Here is a 23,707-nt window from a genome sequence, read left to right as displayed (position 1 = left end):
CACACGCACACTGGCGATACATGCAACCTAGTCCCCGGGCTGAAGAAAGGACGTGTAGCTCCCGGCTGCCATGGCCACCAGGGCCCTGAAGTGAGGCCTGCGGAAGCAAGTCATGGGGGGATTTCAGCGTGGGAGACAGGAAGAGGACTTCTCCAAGGCTTAGAGCTGTTCTAACACGGAGGAATCAGCGACTGTAGTGAGCCCCTGCCCTGCCAGGAAGTGGCCTGGAAAATCAAGGTCAACCTGTGAGGTGGACACAGGGTCCCCCAAGGCAGTCTTAGCATCACCTGGGATGTGAGAAATGCAAAATCTGGGGCCCCTCCAGACCTGCTAAACCAGAATCCCTGAGGGAGCCCAGGAACCCGTGTTTTTAATAAAGCTTTCAGGTGACTCTACTGTGAACTTAATTTCAGAAAGTCCTCTAAGATTTCCGTAACACTCCACAATTCTGCAATTCCCCGCTTCTACATACCCAGCAGGGCATTTCTGTCCAACCCAGGGTAAACCACCAGGGACAGCCCTCCCCGTCACAAAGGCTAGTAAATCCTCTCCCCAGCCTCTGCGAAAATGATGTTCCGGGGCAGCCTATGTTCCTGGGGCAGACTGAAAAGGCTGCCATATTCTAAGCCCCACTTTGAGAAAAGTTTCCCCAGCTCACACCTTCCCACACAAGCCACATCACTTATAACGCTGAGTGGCAAAACAAAAGCAGCCCAGTTCTCCAGGCCACAGCTAAATGGATGCGAGAGCGGAGGCTGGGCCTAAAGCAGCCACCGGTGGAGCTGCCCGAGAAGTCAGATCAGGTGGTGGTGGTGGTGCTGTTATCAGATGCCCACACCTGCAGGCCTGCAGGGAGGGAGGTCGGTCTCCTGAGAAATGGACTCCTGAAGGGAGCAAGGCTGGACTGCTTCTCTGGCTCCTAACAGGGGCCATTGTCACTCCTCTCGGAAGCTCTGGGACCAGCCTAACCCTGGTAACTCCGGAAGTCCCCCAGGATGTGCCTTGATTCCTGCCACAAACCCCCACTACTGAAGGTCCCCAGGGTGTTCCTTGTCAATGGGTGTTGGTCTGAACCGGGAACAACAGTGATGGTGGCAGTACAGCAGACGTGGTCCCCAACCCCTCCCTGAAGCCTAGCCCGGGGCTGAGTACCCACTGCCCAGCCACAAAAGGGCCCTCTGTTCTGCTTTTCAAAGTGGAGAAAAGAGACAGCTCTTAGCATTAAGACTGTACTGATGGGACTTCCCTGGTGGTACAGGGGATAAGAATCTGCCTGCCAATGCAAGGGTCACGGGTCCAATCCCTGGTCCAGGAAGATCCCACATGCCACAGAGCAACTACGCCCATGTGCCTCAACTACTGAGTCTGTGCTCTAGGGCCTTTGAACTGCAACTAATAAGCCCACATGCTGCAAGTACTGAGCCCATGTGCCTGCATGACAAGAGAAGACACCACAATCAGAAGCCACAACGAAGAGTAGCCCCCACTCGCCACAATCAGATAAAGCCTGCACAAAGCAATGAAGTCCTAGTGCAGACAAAAATAAAATTAATTAATTTTAAAAAAAAAAGACTACTGATGGTAGTCACCAATGGCAGACTGAAAGGTGTGGTTTCCTGACAGACCCTGGGTGCTGAGTATGTAGGTGAGGACCTGCAAAGCCAAACAACATGGAAAGACTGGGACTTCCCTGCTGGTCCAGTGGCTAAGACTCTGCACTCCCAATGCAGAGGGTCCGAGTTCAACCCCTGGTCAGGGAACTAGATCCCACAAGCCTAACTCCTAAAAGTAAGGAGTCTGCACACTGCAACGAAGACCTGCTACAACCAAATAAATAAATAAAACATGGAAGGATTGACAGCTGTTCTGAAACATGTCAGGAAGAGGATACTGGCCTCTGGACAGGGGGTGGAGGTTAATGCTGCCACCATCTTACTTCATGTGCACCTGTCACTGTTGTGCCAGTCACTGTTCTAAGCCCATTCTCTGCCCACTTCCACTTAAGCCTCAATGCACAAGCCCTCTACTGCAAGTACTCGTGTTATCTCCATTTTCTTTTAATATGAAAAACTAGAGCTTAGTGGGTTTAAGTACTTTCCTCTAGGTCCTGCAGCTCAAGCAGAAGCACCAGAATTCAAGCTTGTGCCTGATTCTGGGGTTCGCAGTAATTCAGACTCAGAGGCACAGTCGGTGATGGAAAAGCAGGAAAGATCTCAGAGCTGTGAGTTCTCATGCAAGAAGGGCAGAGCAGCTGTGGACAGCTCTGGAAACAAAGACCCATAGGCCCTCAACTGTAACTTAGCAACCTAAGGCTTCTTGTGTGTAACCATTCCCCACCCATCCAGGCAAGTAGCTCAGGGAGCTGTGGTCATTCTCTCACCCAGAGCGAGGTGTGGGGCGCACAGTGGAGTGACAATTACCCCACCCACACTGGTGCTGTGCTGACAGGGTTAACCCACATATTTAGAATGACAAAACCAACAATTTTTAGAGCTAAAAGAGCCCTTAGAAATTATTTGCTCCAACTCTTTATATTATAAAAGGTCTTGAGAAGCAATGGGAGCTCTCACAGGGGCCAAGATGAAAGCAGTGGGGCTGGCTTTCCTCAAACCCGCAGGCGAACCCCCTCCCCAAAGCAGAGGTGAGGCCCAGAAGAAGCACACGCCTCCGGGCCTCTTCCCAGCTTCTAGGCAAGATCACTTCTTCTCCAAACCAGGCTTCCGGTCTCACCCAGATCACACCCTTCCCTGGCCCTGCAGTCCAAGATGAGAGCCTCTAGGGCCGAGAGGGCCTTTGGCTGCCTCTTGCTAACGCTTCACCCTCCAGCCTCGGCCAACCTCAGACATGGAGAGGAAGCACCCTCCGCCAGGCTGCAGGCTTCTGCCTCTTCTCCAAGCAGCCGAGGCTACCTGCTGTAACACCGGAGGCTGCCCCAGGTCACAGGCGGGCTTCCAGAACCGTAAAGACCCCAAGCAGCAGGGGAGGGGAAGTAAAGGGCTCCGGTTCTGGAGTGAGATGCCAGGATGTGAGCTCTGGTCCTGACACTCAGCAGCTGCATCATCGTACACCAATTCTTCTTTTAAATTTTTCCACCACACGAAAAGGTGTACATAATTAACATACACAACACTCTAAGGATGGTGATAAGTAGATACCCAGGAAACCATCACCATAATTTATGCCATAACCTATCCATCACCTCCGAAAGTTTCCTCTGCCCCTTTATTTACTCACTTTGTGATAAGAACACTTAACGTAAGCTCTACCCTCAAAGCAAAATCCGAAGCATATACTACAGTATTGAGAACTGTAGGCTCACAGCTGTATGCTGTGCAGCAGGGCTCTCAGAACTCGGCCCTCTAGTCTATCTGAAACTTTACACCCTTTCACTGATACATCTCATTTTCCCTCCCTGCAACCCCTGGCAACCACCATCCCACGCTCTGCTTCTGTACATCTGACTATTCTACATTCATCCTTTAAGTGGTATCATGTGGCTATTTGTCCTTCTATGTCTGCCTGGGTCAATTCTTAAACCCTGCAAGCCTCCATTTCCTAGTCTGAAAAACCAACAATTATACTGACTTCACAGGGTGGTTTTATGAATTCAAAGAGAACTTAGGCAAAGCACAGTGCCTGACAATTATTTTTGTGTAATTATTATTAACCATAATAATGCCATAACTTCCATTCACTGGCACTGACTCCAGGCCAGGAACAATGCTAAGTGCCTGACAAGAATTATATATTTGTTCCCTATTACAAATCTATAACAGGTATTAACCAATCTCATTCCACGTTTGAGGACATATGGTCAGAATTATTCAGAGAACTGCCCACTGTCCCACAGCTATCAAGTGGGGAGACTGGGATTCAAATTCAAGTTTGGTTTCAAAGCCTATGATGACATTTTTGGGCTCTGCCTTTCATGTTCATGATTTTATCCAATTAAAAAATTTACTAGGTGATAGACCTGGGGGAAAAGTATCCACTGACAACCAACTGAGAATAACAAGGACCTTCAGGGGCTGGAACATTTGATAATTTAATTTTCTGGTTAGCTCAGTATTCACTAGAAGCCTATGTTATTGCTAAGTATTTTCTAAAGCAAGGCTCAGAGCAAGAACTTGCCAACCAGAAGGTCAGTTTGAAAAATGCTCTGACACCTGCCACATCGAGGCCACCAGGACACACACACGGCTGCAGTCCGGGGGAATTGCACTTGCAGTCCCCAGCAGCCCAACCTCCTTTGCTGAGGATCCCCATTCTGCTTCTCCTCACCCACCCAGGGCCCAAGACTCAGGATCTGATGCCCTGTCCATCTCTGGGGAAGAGAGGACTCCCCTGTGCTCCTTCCTGGCTCTGCTGGCAAGTGGGACTCAGATTTCTCATTTGTAATGTGCAAGGATGAGTTGGAGAAAAGATCTCCAAGATCCATGAGAGTCAGAGTGGGCAGCTAACTCCAGTGATACAGACCTTGGTTCCAATCCCACCTCTAACATTTTCTGTTTGATAGCGACCACAAATGCTAATATTTGCTGCACGTTCACTGGGCACCAGACACTGGGCTTCCAACTTTTAAGCATTATTTTATTTAATCCTCACAGCAACCCCGTCTTGCAAAGAAATAAGAGGTTCAGAGAGGATAAGTGACTTGCTCAGGGGCTCACACTTAGTAAATGAGAGCCAAGATCTGAATGCCCTGCACACGTAGCAGAACATATTTGGTAAATAAACCCTATTCTGTCTGTGCTCAGAGCCACCAAATCCTGAGATAGTTCACTCCATAACCATTCCCATGCCATTCTCGATTCCCCCAAAAGTAGGTTCTGAGACTTGGTTGGCACAAAGAAAGCCAACCCTAGCTGCCCACCACCTGGCAGGACTCTGGCCTGAGGGCCCTTGACCTTAGCAGAGGATATTCATCAGGAGACCGGCTCCTACACACATGTTGGGGACCGAAGCCCATTGTGTCCCTACTTCTGAGGCTATCCCAGCATTGTCAAGCAGGTGATGCCAGGCTGTCATCACCAGACACACAGTGGGCACCGTACTGAGCTCCCAAGGAGCCCAGGGGTCACTTGCGGGCTGTCCTGGTACTGCCTTCACAGGAAGCTTGGGAGGGCCAGGACCCCTCCGTGCTTCTCGCCTGGCTCCCCGCCACCCGCGCCTCATGCGCACCATCTCCCCAGCAGAAGGGCGTGGGAACCGGCTGCCGGTGCCAGCCCCGAGCTAAGGTCTGTAGCTGACACGCCGGGGCCCGCGGTACCTGGACCTCGAGGGTCCACCTCCCCTCACCCTCGCCACCTCCCGCGCCTCCTTCGGCCCCAACCCACATCACTCCTCCCAGCCGCAAATCCCTCTCCACTCCTCTCCAATCCTCCGGGGGGAGGTCGCAGGGCCGCTGCTTCAATTCCAAACCCAGCTGTGTCGCGGAACCCTTGCCCTCCGCGAGCGCGCGCACCTCACCTGCACCCTACAGCCCGGGCTCCACGGGGCTGAAGCTTCCAGGCAGGCCCTCCGCAGAGATGGCTTTGGGCGAACCCGTGCCCGCCGCTGCCCCGGCCGCCTGCTCGGAGCCGCGGAGGCCCAGGACGGGAGCGCAGGCTCCTCCGCGCCGTCTGGTCCGTCACCGCCGCCAGGCTCGCAGGTGCCCTACGTGCGCCTGCCCAGCTGGCGGGCCCCTCGCGTCAGCTGTGCACGTGCGCAGGCTCGCCGGTTCCACCGCCTCAGCCGGAGGCCGGACCTCTTCCTTGGCTCGCGGAATTCTGGGAATTGCAGTTTGCGTCTGATGGTTGCCGGCTCCTTCGACCCGGGGGATCCTGGGAGTTGTAGTTTGCTCCTGGAGAAGTGAAGTCGCGCTTCGTGTTTTTCAGTGGTAAGTCGTGTCCGACTCTTTGTGACCCCATGGACCCTCCAGGCTCCTCTGTCCATGAGGTTCTCCAGGCAAGAATAACGGAGTGGGCTGCCATTTCCTTCTCCAGGTCGCTTGGTGTTAAGTTTATACAATTATGGGAGGCCCGATAATAAACTTAAATGCAAGTTTAAACCGACAAGCAAATGTCATTTATCAAATCAAAATACTACTTTCACATGCTTTTAAAAAATATATATTACTTGGGAGGGGGACGCGGTTCTCAGGTGTTCAGTTCAGTTCAGTCGCACAGTCGTGTCCGACGCTTTGTGACCCCATGGACTGCAGAACGCCAGGCTTCCCTGTTCATCACCCACTCCGGAGCCTGCTCAAACTCATGTCCATTGAGTCGGTGATGCCATCCAACCATCTCATCCTCTGTTCTTCCCTTCTCCTCCTGTCTTCAGTCTTTCCCAGCATCAGGTAAAGAACCCGCCTGCCAATTCAGGAGACATAAGAGTCGTAGATTCGATCCCTGGGTCGGGAAGATCCCCTGGAGAAGGGCATGGCAACCCATTTCAGCATTCTTGCCTGGAGAATCCCATGGACAGAGGAGCCTGGCGGGCTATAGTCCATGGAGTCGCAAAGATTTGGACACAGCATGCACACACACTGCAGGGGGCTTAAATACAAAAGCACCATTCCTCTGCTCCAATCCCCTACCCCTACTCTATCCCATCCCACAGACCTGCCCCTGAAGGACAACCATTCCCCACTTTGATGGCTGCTGCATATGACATTTACTGATGACTGACTGTGGTAGTGATTAAACAAATCTACACATGTGATAAAATGACACAAACTGTATACAACTTTATACCAGTGTCAAAACCTGGTTTGGATACTGTACTATAATTATGTAAAATGTAGCCATTGGGGGAATCAATCTGTAAATATTTCAAAATTGAACAATGTAAGGGTTAATAGTCAGCCACCTGTTGCTCTGGCTAAGCCATGAGAAAATCACCATGGGAAAAGCAAAATGCAGCAATACAGCATAACCCTAATAAAAGTACATCGGTTGATCAGTTGGAGTTGTCATGCCCTGCTAAGCTAAGGAAAAACATAGTGTGGACCTTGGAACACCATGTCAGAGCAAGTTCAGAACACTTCTTGTGCACACACTAAGATGTTTTCCCAAAGGCACACGTAAGTCTATGACCTTCAGCTAGGTGACAGCCCTTGTACAGGAAAATAACAAAGATAGTTTACAGTAACCAATCAAATGGGAGACATGACTGGGGACACAGAAGGCTGGCTTCATCATAACACAACAGACACCTTCCACTTGCCAAGACACTAAATAAAAGTGATGTAGCTCTGAGGAACAGGGCTCTTGAGCCAAGAGGTCTTGAGTTCCCCAGTTCCATCTTTAAAACTTTAATTCTGTCTCTAGTTTCTTTTTCTCAAACTGCATCGACTACTTTCAATCCCTACCTGCAGTGCTGGCTGCAGCAAAAAAAGTTTTTTTAAAAAGAAACAAAAAAACAAACAAATGGACATTACTTAGGTCCTCAGCTGTACAGGACAGATTAAAAAACATCATGGACCATCTAAGAAATCGTTAAGAGAAAGTTTCAAAATAATATTCACTTAATGCTTGGAAGATATTTCATATTCAGTTCAGTTCAGTTCAGTCCCTCTGTCATGTCTGACTCTTTGTGACCCCATGAACTGCAGCACGCTAGGCCTCCCGGCTGCTGCTGCTAAGTTGCTTCAGACTCTGTGCGACCCCATAGACGGCAGCCCACCAGGCTCCCCCGTCCCTGGGATTCTCCAGGCAAGAACACTGGAGTGGGTGGCCATTTCCTTCTTCAATGCATGAAAATGAAAAGTGAAAGTGAAGTCACTCAGTCATGTCTGACTCTTCGAGACCCCATGGACTGCAGCCTACAAGGCTCCTCCACCCATGAGATTTTCCAGGCAAGTGTACTGGAGTGGGTTGCCATTGCCGTCTCCCTATCCATCATCAACTCCCAGAGCCTACCCAAACTCATGTCCATTGAGTCAGTAATGCCATCCAACCGTCTCATCCTCTGTCATCCCCTTCTCCTCCCGCCCTCAATCTTTCCCAGCATCAGGGTCCATTCAAATGAGTCAGCTTGTTGCATCAGGGGGCCAAAGTATTGGAGTTTCTGCCTCAACATCAGTCCTTCCAATGAACACCCAGGACTGATCTCCTTTAGGATGGACTGGTTGGATCTCCTTGCAGTCCAAGGGACACTCAAGAGTCTTCTCCAACACCACAGTTCAAAAACATCAATTCTTCAGCGCTCAGCCCTCTTCACAATCCAACTCTCATATCCATACATGACCACAGGAAAAACCATAGCCTTGACTAGACGGACCTTAGTCGGCAAAGTAATGTCTCTGCTTTTGAATATACTATCTAGGTTGGTCATAACTTTTCTTCCAAGGAGTAAGCGTCTTTTAATTTCATGGCTGCAGTCACCATCTGCAGTGATTTTGGAGCCCCCCAAAATAAAAGTCTGACACTGTTTCCACTGTTTCCCCATCTATTTCCCATGAAGTGATGGGACCAGATGCCATGAGCTTCGTTTTCTGAATGTTGAGCTTTAAGCCAACTTTTTCACTCTCCTCTTTCACTTTCATCAAGAGACTGTTGATGAAGTTCTTTTTCTCTTTCTGCCATAAGGGTGGTATCATCTGCATATCTGAGGTTATTGATATTTCTCCCAGCAGTCTTGATTCCAGCTTGTGCTTCTTCTAGCCCAGCGTTTCTCATGATGTACTCTGCATATAAGTTAAATAAGCAGGCTGACAATATACAGCCTTGACGTACTCCTTTTCCTATTTGGAACCAGTCTGTTGTTCCATGTCCAGTTCTAACTGTTGCTTCTTGACCTGCATACAGGTTTCTCAAGAGGCAGGTCAGGTGGTCTGGTATTCCCATCTCTTTCAGAATTTTCCACAGTTGATTGTGATCCACACAGTCAAAGGCTTTGGCATAGTCAATAAAGCAGAAGTAGATGTTTTTCTCGAACTCTCTTGCTTTTTTGATGATCCAGTGGATGTTGGCAATTTGATCTCTGGTTCCTCTGCCTTTTCTAAATCCAGTTTGAACATCTGGAAGTTCACGGTTCACGTATTGCTGAAGCCTGTCTTGGAGAATTTGGAGCATTACTTTACTAGCATGTGAGATGAGTGCAATTGTGCGGTAGCTTGAGCATTCTTTGGCATTGCCTTTCTTAGGGATTGGAATGAAAACTATTATATCGTATTTAATTTTAAAAAGTACCAAACAGGCAAAGTGACTTCTTTTTAAAAAGAGTATATTGTGCAAGAGTCCAGAAGGATATCACCTGTGTGGTGAGATTAAAGGTAATTTTTATTTTCATCTTGTTCATTTTATATGTGTGTATATATATATATATATATATATATATATATACAGACACTCCTGGAATGAACATGTAATTTAAAGTTTACATTGTTTTTAGTTTTTAAAAAGCTCATAGATTGAATTTATGGTTCTCAACAAGAAAGCCAGGGATGGTCTGCTGATGGAAAGAGGCACCAAGCAGCCTAGGTGGAGAGGGACTGGGTTCTGTCCAAGGCAGAGTTTTCTGGATAAGATCACAAAGGACATGGCCTATGGGTTCCCTAGGACCAAGTTTGCAGACAAGGATGATGTTTCATTTTACAAGCCAGTCATGTTTTTAACACTAGTTTGGTGTGGAGCACCAAAAAAAAGTGCTTTATTTACTGGCTGTTTGTTGTTGTTTAGTCACTAAATCATGTCCAACTCTTTGTGACCCCATGGACTGTAGCCTGCCAGGCTTTCCTGTTCATGGGATTTTCCAGCAAGAATACTGGAGTGGGTTGCCATTTCCTTCTCCAGGGGATCTTCCCAATGCAGGGACTGAACCCATGTCTCCTGTATTGGCAGGTGGATTCTTTACCACTGAGTCAATATCCTCCTATTTTAGTTGTCTAATACTGCATAACAAATCTCCCCGAAATGCACTGGCTTAAAGCAACAATAATCATTTATTATATCTCATAGTTTTTTGGGTCTAGAATCTAGAAGTGACTTTGCTGATTGGTTCTGCCTCAGGGTCTCTCACAAAGTTGCAATTGGATGTTGGCTGAGACTGCAGTCAGCTGAAAGCTGTGTGAGGCTGGAGGATCTGCTTCCAAAAGGGCAGGTTCGCATGGCTGGAAAGTTTGTTCTGCACGTGGGCCTCTCTCTACAGCCTCTTGAGTGACCCTGTGGTGAGGCAGTTCCCCAGAGCAACTGGTACAAGAGACTTAGGGAGAGGCCGAGAAGAGACTGAGACAGAATGTCTCTCATAGCCTGGTCTCCGAGCCCTCATGTGCTGTCCCATCTGTGTGTTCTATTGGTCATGCAGGTTGATGCTGATTCAACGTGGAAAGAGATCAGGCAGCAGTGCGGATACTGAGCAACAAGGTTGCTCTAAGACCTTCCTGGAGACTGGCTACTATATAACAAGAGGTACCATCTGTTCAGTACCTAGGCTATGCTTGGCTTTAGATGGAAATCTCATTTAATCCTCACCACAACCCTATGCAATAGATTCTGTATGTCCCCAATTTATAGATGGGAAAGGCTGAGAGTATTAAACACTTTGCCCAGGGCCATGCTGCTGGCAGGTGGAGGGAGGGGAGGAAGCCAGTTAGTGTGACTCCATCCCGGCTTCCCCACACCCTCCCGGGCCTGGAAACCTCCACAACACTTTGCCCATCTGCCTCCTCACCACCAATCATATAAATTCCTGCCATGCTTATCCTCCCCCTCATTCCCTTGCAACTTTCCCTCTGCAGTCCTGATTCGGGATGATCCCCCAAAATAAAAGTTTGTTTTTTTAATGCATGTTTGTTAAATTAAGAGAGAAACTCTAGCAACCTCTATAGTCTACTGGGCATGCATGCTCAGTCACTTTAATCAGACTCTGCGATCTTAAGAACTGTAGCCCACCGGGCTCCTCTGTCCATGGGATTCTCCAGGCAAGAATACTGGAGTGGGTTGCCATGTCCTTCCACTGTACTCAGTTTTAAACCCATGCATCTGCTGTATTAGAATCTTTAAGAAGAATCTGCAGGCTCAGACCAAATGGTGAAACAGGAAGCCAAATAATCTCAATGGAATCTGTGCCCAGATCAGAAAACGAGGCCAGGGCAGGCCCGGGAGAGCTGGATTAAGAGGAGAGGCGGAGAAGGAGAGTCCTACTCAGTCGTTAGTCCCGGGCTGGTCTCTGGCTAAGGCCACAAAGTGAGGTTTTGGAGGGCTTGAAAACTATGCTTTTAGAAATTTAATCATTACTTTTCAGAAAAGGGAATTGTTGTAAACCTTCTCCAGTGTATGTTTTTAATTCAAGGTTATATCTGCCCAGTTCACTGATGACACGTTACATCGTTTTGCTAGTATTTGGGCTCGCCAAGCCTGTTTGCTGAGGGGACATTCCACTTCTCCTCCCACGGAGAGCACTCCCTGCAGATAAGCAGGGGGTATAATCAATGGACATGAACTTGGGCAAACTCCAGGAGATGGTGAGGGACAGAGAAGCCTGGCATGCTGCAGTCCATGGGGTTGTGAAGAGTCGGACACGACTTGGTGACTGAACAGCAACAAATAATTAGGGCTTTTGTGAGTCCCCCCTGCTGTATACTGACTTGTAGAGATAATTAAATGCTCCCGAGGGAGAACGATAACTATAAAAGACACTATAACAGTTCAGTTCAGTTCAGTCGCTTAGTCATGTCTGACTCTTTGTGACCCCATGGACTGCAGCACGCCAGGCTTCCCTGTCCATCACCAACCCCTGGAGCCTAAAACTCATATCCATTGAGTCGGTGATGCCATTCAACCATCTCATTCTGTCACCCCCTTCTCCTCCCACCTTCAGTCTTTCGTAGCAACAGGATCTCTTCTAATGAGTCGGTTCTTCACGTGGCCAAAGTATTGGAGTATCAGCTTCAACATCAGTCCTTCCAAGGAATATTCAGGACTGATTTCCTTTAGGATGGACTTGTTGGATCTCATTGCAGTCCAGGGGACTCTCAAGAGTCTTCTGCAACACCACAGTTCAAAAGCATCAATTCTTCAGTGCTCAGCTTTCTTATAGTCCAGCTCTCACATCCATACATGACTACTGGAAAAACAATAGCCTTGACTAGACGGACCTTTGTTGACAAAGTAATGTCTCTGCTTTTTAATATGCTGTCTAAGTTGGAGAAGGAAATGGCAACCCACTCCAGTACTCTTGCCTGGAAAATCCCATGGACGGAGAAGCCTGCAGGCTATAGTCCATGGGGTTGCAAAGAGTCGGACACGACTGAGTGATTTCACTTCACTTCACTAGGTTGGTCGTAGCTTTTCTTCCAGGAGCAAGCATCTTTTAATTTCATGGCTGCAGTCGCCATAAGCAGTGATTTTGGAGCCCCAAAAATAGTCTCTCACTATTTCCCTTGTTTCCCCATCTATTTGTCATGAAGTGATGGGACCAGATGCCATGATCTTTGTTTTCTGAATGTTAAGTTTTAAGCCAACTTTTTCACTCTCCTTTTCACTTTCATCAAGAGGCTCTTTAGTTCTTCTTCCCTTTCTGCCACAAGGGTGGTGTCATCTGCATATCTGAAGTTATTGATATTTCTCCCAGTCTTGACTCCAGCTTGTGCTTCATCCAGCCCAGCGTTTCTCATGATGTACTCTGCATATGCTTGACGTACTCCTTTTCCCATTTGGAACCAGTCTGTTGTTCCATGTCTGGTTCTAACTGTTGCTTCTTGACCAGCATACAGATTTCTCAAGAGGCAGGTCAGGTGGTCTGGTATTCCCATCTCTTTCAGAATTTTCCACAGTTGATTGTGATCCACCCGGTCAAAGGCTTTGACGTAGCCCATAAAGCAAAAGTAGATGTTTTTCTGGAACTCTCTTGCTTTTTTGATGATCCAGCGGATGCTAGCAATTTGATGTCTGGTTCCTCTGCCTTTTCTAAATCCAGCTTGAACATCTGGAAGTTCATGGTTCACATATTGTTGAAGCATGACTTGGAGAATTTTGAGCATTACTTTGCTAGCATGTGAGATGAGTGCAATTGTGTGGTAGTTTGAACATTCTTTGGCATTGCCTTTCTTAGGGATTAGAATGAAAACTGACCTTTTCCAGTCCTGTGGCCACTGCTGAGTTTTCCAAATTTGCTGGCATATTGAGTGCATACTTTCATAGCATCATCTTTTAGGATTTGAAAGAGCTCAGCTGGAATTCCATCACCTCACTAGCTTTGTTAGTAGTGATGCTTCCTAAGGCCCACCTGACTTTGCATTCCAGGATGTCTAGCTCTAGGTGAGTGATCACGCCATTGTGCTTATGTGGATCATGAAGGTCTTTTTTGTATAGTTCTTCTGTGTATTCTAGTACTTTCCTGAAACTGAAGCTCAAATTATTGTCTTTAATAAACTTTAAGTTTTGGAAGAAGATGTAAAATTTGCCAAATTCAGCATCATCCCACTCTTTCATCTTCTCTCCCCCAACACTGCCCTTTTCCTTTTGCTCCTGCCAGTAACTGTTACCTAAATCATCCTGCCCATCCAGGCTTCCAGAAGATTTTACTCTGAATGTGAGAGAGAAGTAAGGCACAGCAAATGCCTTTGCATAGAAAAAACAGTGCTTTCAGTACACACACCTGGGAAATACCTAACTGAGCAAACTAGTCTCCCCACACCCTATACGATCATCCTAGGTCACTGGCTTGTCTTTCTCTGGTGTCTCATTTACTCAAATAGCTGCAGTCACCCCGATGCTAGTGGTAAAGAACCCGCTTGGCAATGCAGGAGACATAAGAGATGCAGGTTCGATCGCTGGGTTGGGAAGATCTCCTGGAGGAGGGCATAGCAATCCATTCCAGTATTCTTATCTGGAAAATCCCACGGACAGAGGAGCCTAGTGGGCTACAATCTATAGGGTTGCAAAGAGTTGGACATTCAGAATGCACGCCCCCCAAATAACGTTTTCCCAGGTGGCACAGTGGTAATGACACTGCCAACGAAGGAGACACAAGAGGCATGGTTTTGATCCCTGGGTCGGGAAGATCCCCTGGAGTTGGAAATGGCAACCTGCTCCAGTATTCTTGCCTAGAGAATTCCATGGACAGAGGAGCCTGGCATGCTACAGTGCATGGCGTCACAAAGAGTCAGACACGACTGAGCGTGCACACACACACACACACACACACACACACACCCCTTGAGTATGGCTGCTCCTGAGATCTCCAACCCAGTGATTTACTTCACTTTTTCCTGCCTGATGTCCTGAATTACTTGAAAGATAATTTTGCTGTAAACTAAAGAATTAAAAATAGGGAACAGTGGCAAAGTGAAATAAATCAGACATAGAAAGACAAATACTATATAACCTCACTTATATGTGGAATCCAGGACCCCCTCCCCCCCAAAAAAAAAACCCAGTAAGTTCCTAGACACAGAGAACAGACTGATGGCTGCCAGGGCCTGGGGTGTGGAAGGCAGGTGAAACGGGTGAGTGGAGTCAAAAGATACAAACCTCCAGTTATAAGTCATGAGGCTGTAATGTACAGCACGGTGACCGTAGTTAATAATACCGTACTGCATATTTGGAAGTTGCTAAGGCAGTAGATCTTAAAAGTTCTCATCAAAAGAAAAAAATTCTGTAACTATGTATAGTGATGCATATTAACTAGACTTATTGTGGTGGTCATTTCACAATATATACAAATACTGAATCATTATGCTGTACACATGAAACTAATGTAACTGTATGTCAATTATGCTTCAATAAAAAATTAATTAAATGCTAAAAATAGGGTAGGTTGTAATACCCAGTAGATGACTTACTATCTGTGGTATGAGGGAAGAGGTACTATCATACACTACAGATGAGAATATAAATCAATGTGAATAAGTCAGGGACTACATTGGGCTATTAGCAGCAAAGGGCAGCCTATACATACATTCAGTCGCTAAGTCGGGTCTGACTCTTGAGACCCCATGAACTGTATCCCACCAGGCTCCTCTGTCCATGGGATTCTCCAGGCAAGAATACTGGAATGTGTTGCCATTTCCTTCTCCAGGGGATCTTCCTGACCCAGGGATCAAACCCAGGTCTCCTGCATTGCAGGCAGATTCTTTACCTCTTTACTGACTGAGCTACAAGGGAAGCCTGGTGTAGTTTAAAACAATTAAGTCTTTGTTTGCTGAAGTCTGAGAAACAGCCCAGAGTTGTTTGAAAGCTCTAACAGGGCTTTCAAGGACCCAGACTCATTTGGCCTTCTTGATTCCCCGTCCCTTAGTACACACTGCCTATCCTCAAGGTCATAAGAAGGCTGCTGCAGCTCCTACCATCACAACAGAGATCCATATAGGAAGAGGAAAAAGGACAGGAAGCAAAAAAGGACTTTCCGGGAAGTCTCATTCAAAACTTCTGCTTACATCTCATTGGCCACTCCATCAGCATGGAAGGCCCCAAAATATAATGTTTTGATTATTAAGGGAATTAGGGTGAATGGATATTGGGTAGATTATTTGCAGTCTCTGCCATGAGATGCAGCCTCTTAGGAGGACAATTCAGAAATAGCTATCAAAATTTAAAAATTTAAATGTACTTACCTTGACTCACAAATCCCCCTGCTAGAAATTTATACTGTAGATGCATTCTCATATATGTGCAACTGCTTACACACCACAAGTTGTTTCTTCCAGCAGGAAAGGATTCAGGGACATGCATTTTCACTAAGTGTAATGTCTCAGTGAACGCTGGGCTCTGACCCATAACTTTAGCAAGTTCTCTTTCCAAGGAGGAGATGGATAGAGACAGGGAGCAGGACAGTAGGTCGGGGGGAGGGGGGTCCATCTCTTAGCCAAACCAGTGAAGTGGATATCAATCTGCCTTCCAGTGCAAAGGACACGGGTTCGATTCCTTGTCTGGGAAGATTCTATAACTAAGATTCTTAGTTGCAGAGCAACTAAGCCCATGAGCCACAACCACTGAGCCCAGGTGCTGCAGTTACTGAAGCCCAAGTGCCCAGAGCCCATGCTGTGCAACAAGAGAAGCCACTGCAATGAGAAGCCTGTGCACCCCAACTCAAGAGTAACCCCTGATCCCGCATCTCGAGAAATTCTGCGCACGGCAATGAAGACCCAGCACAGCCAAAACTAAATAAATATATATTTTTAAAAACTGGAAGTGTTCCTCTTCTATTTTTCTTCCTGTGGTCCATTTCACTTCTCCTGGAGTGTCTTTCGGTGAAAATGACTAACTTCACTCACCACTGACTCTATCTAGGGCAACCTCTGGATGAGCCAGCCCTTCATGGGACTCCAGAGTTGTCTGTCGTCCTTGACTTGGTTTCTGCTGTGTATCTCCATCTGCCTTCACCAATTTTTGTTCCACTGTCCAGAGGCAATATGACTGAAGAATGCATTACATACAGGTGAAACCTCAGAAACTCAGCAAGACAGATAACGGCTCTGCCTTGCAAGGATGCCCCAGGTGAGCTCACTTGCTTAGTTACCCAATGAGACTCTATTTTACTTTCCAGACTACCTAAACAATCCATGGTGTACCACACACAAATTCTAGCCAGAGAATATCTGCTGACGATGACAGTAGTTGATTGGCGGAGGTCCAGCTACAGGCAAGATGAGTTTCACCCAGACGCTACGTGGAACAGCGCTGCTCACAGATGGGAGTCTCCCACTGAAGCTCAGGGGGCGCTCTGGGTCTCTACTTCTACAGGGGGAAGATCAGACTTCAACAGTTCCCTTCCTTCAGCAAATACCCTGTGCAACACGTTGTTTGGGATATGTATCAGCATTTGGGGCGGATCTTCAGTATGTGTTTTCAGACTATATAACCTCAGAGAAGGCATCTGGGCCAAGTTCCATTCATCAAAGACAAGGCTGAAGGCTTGCTGGCTTTGCTTCCTTTAATTTTGGAAAAACCCTTCTAGCCTGGCTAAATCTACCTGATTCGTAGCCAAGCTGGAAGGGGACAATCATCTGAAAGACACTCTAAAGAATTCTGGAGGAAAATGTCTGTTTGTCCTGCTCTCACCAGACTGCTATCACCCACTCTCTAGTTCACAGGAGAAACTGCCAGGCCTGGGCCTGCTTTGGGGTGGGAGAGTGGAGGCCAGACCCTTGAACTTACTGTGTTCCGTACTTTGTTCTTCTGTCAAGAACTCGATCCTGGCTTGTGAAAGAGACATTTTGCAAGAGCAGGAAGAGTACTGAGGCTGACATCAGCAATGTGACCTGAAGGGCAGGTGATCTGTCTCACTGGCACGTGAAGGGTCATCACGCTCAGAGAAGGGAGATCGTTCCTGAAGATGAGGGAGGAGAAGTCTTGAAACAAATCAAAGACAGCTTGTTGGAGCAGAAAAGTCATTCCATCCCTGGAGCAGGGAAGGAAATCCAATACAGCCTGCTCGTTTCCCACTCCTGCCCGTAGGGTTTGCAGAGAGCTCCCTCCTTTGTTCCTTCTCCAACATCAGACTTCTGAAGCCCAGGGAGCACACTGATGATTTGGATCATCCCCACCTACAGGAATCTGTCACTCCCCATGACCTGCATTTGCTGTATCATTCTCTTAAGTCGGGTTCCTCCAAAATAAGAATTTGAGGGAAAGCAGTTTGAGAGGCAATACTAGGAAGCTGTAGCCAAGGGTTGGGGAAGTGATACAGGGAGTTAACAAAGGTAATATGGGGGAGTTATTAATCACACCACCACTGTGGGAATCAGCGGCTGGGCCCCACCGGCGAGCTCTGGAGACGGAGGAGAATCTGTCTCCCAGTCATCTTGTGTGAGAAGGGTGTGAACGGAGGCTTTTACTCTTCACCTCCTGTCCATTTTGCAGGAACTGCTTCTAGGAGTCTCCCAACCTCCTTCTGCACCACATCTGTGGAGAAAGACCTCAGATGGAGAATCCCAGGCACTTTTCTTCAGAAGCTTCCACTGTGCCAGGGCTTGGGGGGAGGCTGAGGGGCTGTGGACAGCCTCCGCCGTGCTTTTCCTTCCGTGTTCACTCGCTTATTGCCCTGTATGGAGCCCTGTGCCAGATCCCGGAGCTGCAGTGGAGAACAAGGCAGACTCTGTCTGCCATCCCCTGGAGCGTAAAGTCCGGCAGAGAAGTCCAATGCTGATTAAATAAGCATGCAAAGATGTAATAAAATCCGTGAAAAGGGAGGTAGGAAAAAAGAACTGAGAACTCTGGGAAAGGATGGCAGGAAAACATATTCTGGTTGGAGATGTCATGGAGGGCTTCTTTGAGGAGGATGTGAGAGTTATCTAACTAGAGATGGCAGAGATATGCGAAGAGAATTTCAGGCAGAAGAAATAGCATATGCAAAGGCCCTGAGGCACCAGAGACCATAGTATTAAAGCTAGAGGTCAAAGAGCAACAGGAGGAGTTGGAGGGAAGGAAAGCTGAAGAGGGAAGCATGAAACATGCCATGCAGTGCTGTGTGAGCTGTGCTCAAGCCAGAGCTGTGCTCTGTTCTGGAGCAGTGGGAGCCACTGAAGATTGTTAAGCTAGGAAGTGACATAATCTGACTTTAAAACTTAAGAGATAGTTAAAAAAAAAAAAGCAAGCAAGAAAGAAAGAAAAGGTAGCTGTTGGGCAGAGAGTGTGTCAGAGTGAGAAAGAGTGGGAGAAGTCATGAAGTCAAGAGCTGATGTTAGGATTTCTGCTCCAGTCCAGAGTAACAGGGACTGGATTTATCCTCTAGCCTGAAATAGTTACAAAATTGGACAAAGCATATGAAACAGTGGTTTTGAAAACATCAGGCATGCTTAATGATGCACAGTGAGAATTAAATGAGGCAGAGTTTACGATTTCCCCAGCTTACTGCATGGAGAGTTTCTAGCCCACAGGGCCAAAGAAAAGAAAACGAGGCTGAGCTCTGAGCTGATAGAGCTGAAAGTCTTGGTAGTCAGAGTAGCCAGAGTTCAAAGGGCAGAGTACTGGAAAACAGAGATCTCAGAGGTCCAGCCATAAAAAAGAATGAAATGATGCCATGGGCAACAACACAGACGGACCTAGAGATGGCCATACTGAGTGACATCAGACAAAGACAAGTCCATCACCTATATGTGGAACCTAAAAATAAAAAAAGACACAAATGGGCTTATTGACAAAACAGGAATAGCTTCACAGAGAAAACAAACTCCCGGTTACCAAAGGGGAAAGGGGGAGAGGGGTAAACTGAGAACTGGGGACTAATGGATACACATTACAATATATAAAATAAACAACAAGGATCATCTGTATAGGGATTCAATATCTTGTAATAACCTGTAAAGGAAATATCTGAAAAAGAAAAAATATATATGCATATATCACTTTGCTATATTCCTGAATCACTGTAAATCAATCATACTTCAATTTAAAAAATAATAAAATAAAGGGGAAAAAAAAGAAAGTTCCAGAGCTCAGGAGAGGGTCCCCCCCGCTAAATTTTTGGTTGAATATTGATCAGTGTATGTGTATGAGGAAACTCCCAAAGGCCAAAGAAAGAACCACCTAAAGGGATTGGAGGGAAGAGTGCCCAGAGCTCTCATGGGGCTGAGAGATTTCAAACTTCCCTCTGAATAATTAGTACAACAAGAGAAGATAGAATCACTGACAATGTAAAAGACTTGAATATGTAAGTAAAAATGTAGAAGATTAATCAGTAAAGATGTAGAAGACAACCAATTTGATTTAACTGATATTTAAATAATACCCTGAAATAGTAGAATATTCATTTTTTCAAATGCACACAGACCATGTATCAAGTCAGACAATATTTTGGTACATAAAATAAGTTAATAAACTTAAAAGGATTCAGGTTAAAAGTAGGTTCTCTCAACAAAGTGAAATTAAATTGGAGACCAATGATGGAAACATACTGGGAAAATTCCCCAATTTTTGAAAACTAAATAACACATTTATAGTTAATTCATGGATCAAAAAGTAAATTAGAGAATATGAGCGAATGAAAACAATAACCCAACATTCTAAATCTGTGAGATGCCACTAACAGTGAAGAGCAGTTTATAGCACTAAAGGCCTAGGTGTTTTAAAAAAAGTTTTCAAATTGATGACTTCAGTGTCTACCTTGAAAAACTTTTTAAAAAATGTACAAATTAAACCAAGAGTAAGCAGATGCGAAGGAAATTATAGATCAGAAGAGCAGTAGAAACAGGAATGAAAACAGAAAAATACAGAAAAACCAGTGAAAATATCAATAAAATTGATAAGCCTTTAGCAAAACTGAGCAGTATAAAAACAAAAATTAAAAGATTACCAATACTATGAGAGAGGTGACATCATACAGATTTCACAAATATTAAAAGACGGATAAGCAAAAGTTGGGACTTCCTGGCAGTCCAGTGGCTAAGGTTCCACACTCCCAACGCAGGAGGCCTGGGTGCAGTCTCTGGTCAGGGAATTAGATCCCACATCCCACAACTAACGATCCCACATGGCACAACTGAAAATATTTCACTTGCCACAATGAGCTAAGACCTGGCACAACCAAATAAATATAGTTTTAAAATAAAGGAGAGTTACAAATAATTTAATGCCAATATGTTAAAAGCCATAAGAACTTGAAAGATAAAAAAGTATCAAAATTCTAGAAGAATAACTTGGAAAACCCTATAAAATATCTAAGAGAGAAATATTAATAACTGGACCTAATCAAAACAAAAAAACTTTTTCTCTTCAAAAGTCACTGTTAAGAACATGAAAAAGCAAGCCACAGACTGAGAGAAAATATTTGAAAACATTTATCAACGGACTTGTATTTAGAATGTATGTATGCATGCTCAGTTGCTTAGTCATGTCCAGCTCTTTGTGACCCCATGGACTGAAGTTCACCAGGCTTCTCTGTCCATGGGATTCTCCAGGCAAGAATACTGGAGTAGATGGCCGTTTCGTCCTCCAGGGAATCTTCCCGACCCAGGGATTGAACACACATCTCCATCTCCGGCATTGGCAAGAGGATTCTTTACCACTGTGCTACCCAGGAAGCCTTTTTAAACATAAAACATGATACCGTAAAACTCCTGAAGAGACCATTGGCAAAATATTCTCTGACATAAATCACACCAATGTTTTCTTAAGTCAGTCTCCCAGGCCAACAGAAATAAAAACAAAAATAAACAAATGCAACCTAATCAAACTTATAAGTTTTTGTACACCAAAGAAAACCATAAAAAAAAAGAAAAACCTATGAACCGGGAGAAAATATTTGCAAATGATGCAACTGACAATGGCTTAGTTTCCAAAATATACCAATAGCTAATATAACTTAACAACAAAAACAACCCAATCAAAAAATGCCAGAAGACCTAAAAGAACATTTCTCCAAAGAAGACATATAGATGGCCAAGAGGCAAACGAAAAGATGCTCAACATTACTAATCATTAAAGAAAGAAATGCGAATCAAATCTACAGTGATATATCACCCACACCAGTCAGAACAGCCATCATTAAAAAGTCTACAAATAACATGCTGGATAGGGTGAGGAGAAACGGTAACCCTCCTACACTTGGGAGGGTTGGTGGGAATGTAAATTGGAACAGCCACTATGGAAAACAGCATGGGCCTTCCAAAACTAAAAACAGAGTTGCCATATGATCCAGCAATCCCACTCCAGGGATTCAGATAAAACTATAATCCCAAAAGATACATGCACCCTAGTATTCATAGAAACATGATTACAATAGGCAAGAGATAGAAAAAATCTAAGTGCCTATCAATAGGTGATTGGTTTAAGATGTGATAAATAAATGCAATGGAATATTATTCAGACATAAAAAAGAATGAAATATTTCCATTTGCAGCTACAAATGGACCTAGACAATATTATACTTAGTGAAGTAAATCAGAGAAGGAAAGATAAATATTATTTCACTTATATGTGGAATCTAAAAATAATACACAAAAAGAATCTACATACAAAACAGAAATAGACATAGTAAACATAGCAGACATTGTAAATAAAATTACAGATATAATAACAAACTTACAGTTACCAAAGGGGAAAGGAGATGGGGAGGGATAAATTTGGGATTAACAGACACAAACTTTTATACATAAAACACATAAACAACAAGGATTTACTGTATAACACAGGGAATAATATTCAATATCTTATAATAACCTATAATGGGAAAGAAGCTGAAGGAAAAAATACATATAACTGAATGACTTTGTTGTATACCTGAAATCAATACAATATTGAAGGAAAGTAACTATCCTTCATTAAAAAATAAAAATAGCTTTCCCTATCAGATGAATAAAAACAGTAAGTCTGAGAATATCAAGTGATGATGAGGTGTAATGAAACAATTAGTCCCCTACCCTCTGGTTAGGAATGTAGACTGACACCACCATTTTGAAAGGAATTTGGCAGTTTCTCTGAAAATAAAGAATGCCCATTAGCCCATTTCTGCTAATGCAGAAATTCACTCATGGAAATATAGCCGGCAGAAATACCTGCACATCATGCAAAGATGTTCGTGGCAGCATTGTCCAGAATTGGTGAAAAGTTAGAGCCATCTAAATGTTCACCATGATGAGAACAGCTAAATGAAATATAATATGCCCCTGCATGGGAGTTCCTTGAGGTCATAAGTAAGAACTGAGTCAACTAGACCTCAAATACAGAACGTAGTATTCAGCTGTAAGTTCGTTCAGGAAGTGCCAAAGTAACTTTCCTCCAGACGCTCTCACTTTTTATCTTGTATGCTTCTATTATTTATGAATTTGTTTTTAGTGAGCATGTATTACTTTTACAATTCTTAAACCAAAACATAAATGAACAAAAATTGAACATCTAAAGGCTATAGAGACAAAAGGCTCAGGGTTCTAAGAGCTGAGTTCACTTTCAGTCAGAGTAATTCTGGGCCACAGGTACAATTCAGTAAAGATCCTTGATGAGGCTCATATCACGTGTGCATGTGGGCAGGTCCACATACCATGCATACATACCCACACACCTACACACACCATGCATGCATACCCACACACCTACACACACACACACACACACACACAGTTGTCCAGCTCTGCGTGTGCATGTGCAATGCATGACTTTACAGTATCTGGAGCAGTTCATAGAACATTCTGTGTATTTATTGGTGCAGGAGAATAATCAGCCAGCTGAGCTGGCAGAAAGGAACGTGATGAGATTGAGAACCCAACACCCATCACCTCCTCCACCAGCCCAAGCATGCGACACATCCCACGGCGTCCATGGTGCCCTCCTGGTTTCTGACTTTTCCCTTTTATCTTCGAGACATTTTCAACACAAGAAATTGTGGCCATGAGGATGGGCGCTTATCCCCTCAGGTCGTGTAGTGAGTGACTCGCCTGCGGTGAGGCGAGTCCTGGTGGACGGGGAGGGGGTGGGGTGGACGGGGAGGGGGTGGGGTGGGCGGGGCTTACGGGTCCCTCCAGGGCGTCGGGTGGGGCTGGGCGGGGCTTACAAGCCCCGCATGGCCGCGGGTTGGATGGGCAGGGCTTACGAGTCCCTCCAGGGCGTTGGGTGGGGCTGGGCGGGGCTTACGGGCCTTACTCCGGGAAGATTGTCAGGTTGTGCGTCCGGATGTGGTGCAGCAGGACCTGTGCTCGCTGCTCCAGGGTCTGGAGGACTTGCTGAAGGCCCTGTCTCCCACCTTGGCTTTCCCAGAACACTGGGTCCATCTGCAGCGACTTGAGCAGCATATTCTGTAGACACCCTGATTCCAGAACCTTCATGACAGGCTCAGGAAACCTGGAGGAAGG

The 23,707-nt window shown here is 45.7% G+C and overlaps 2 protein-coding genes across 11 annotated transcripts in view; both read right to left on the bottom strand.

Moving 5' to 3' along the window:
• Positions 1–7,039, bottom strand: part of POMGNT2 (protein O-linked mannose N-acetylglucosaminyltransferase 2 (beta 1,4-)) — an 81,027-nt gene extending 73,988 nt beyond the window's left edge. Inside the window, exon 1 of one of the 3 annotated variants that reach the window (XR_011250684.1) lies at positions 5,470–5,723. The gene's annotated coding sequence lies outside the window, so the exon portion shown is untranslated. Of the gene's footprint in view, positions 1–5,469 lie in introns of all 3 variants that reach the window. The other 2 variants (XM_069560764.1, XM_069560765.1) reach the window with 2 other exon arrangements.
• Positions 7,040–23,034: 15,995 nt separating this feature from the next.
• GASK1A (golgi associated kinase 1A) overlaps positions 23,035–23,707 on the bottom strand; it is an 84,901-nt gene continuing 84,228 nt past the window's right edge. For all 8 annotated transcript variants that reach the window (XR_011250688.1, XR_011250689.1, XM_069560772.1 and 5 more), the window contains one exon: positions 23,035–23,696. Coding sequence is in view for 6 of the 8 variants with exons in the window: in XM_069560772.1 (XP_069416873.1) it covers positions 23,495–23,696 (202 nt within the window). In the remaining 2 variants the exon portion in view is untranslated. The remainder of the gene's footprint in view (positions 23,697–23,707) is intronic.

This window comes from Ovis canadensis, chromosome 19, assembly GCF_042477335.2.
Source record: "Ovis canadensis isolate MfBH-ARS-UI-01 breed Bighorn chromosome 19, ARS-UI_OviCan_v2, whole genome shotgun sequence".
Lineage (NCBI taxonomy): Eukaryota > Metazoa > Chordata > Mammalia > Artiodactyla > Bovidae > Ovis > Ovis canadensis.
The sequence above is the reverse complement of the archived record's forward strand: the minus strand, read 5'-3'. Positions and strand labels throughout refer to the sequence as shown.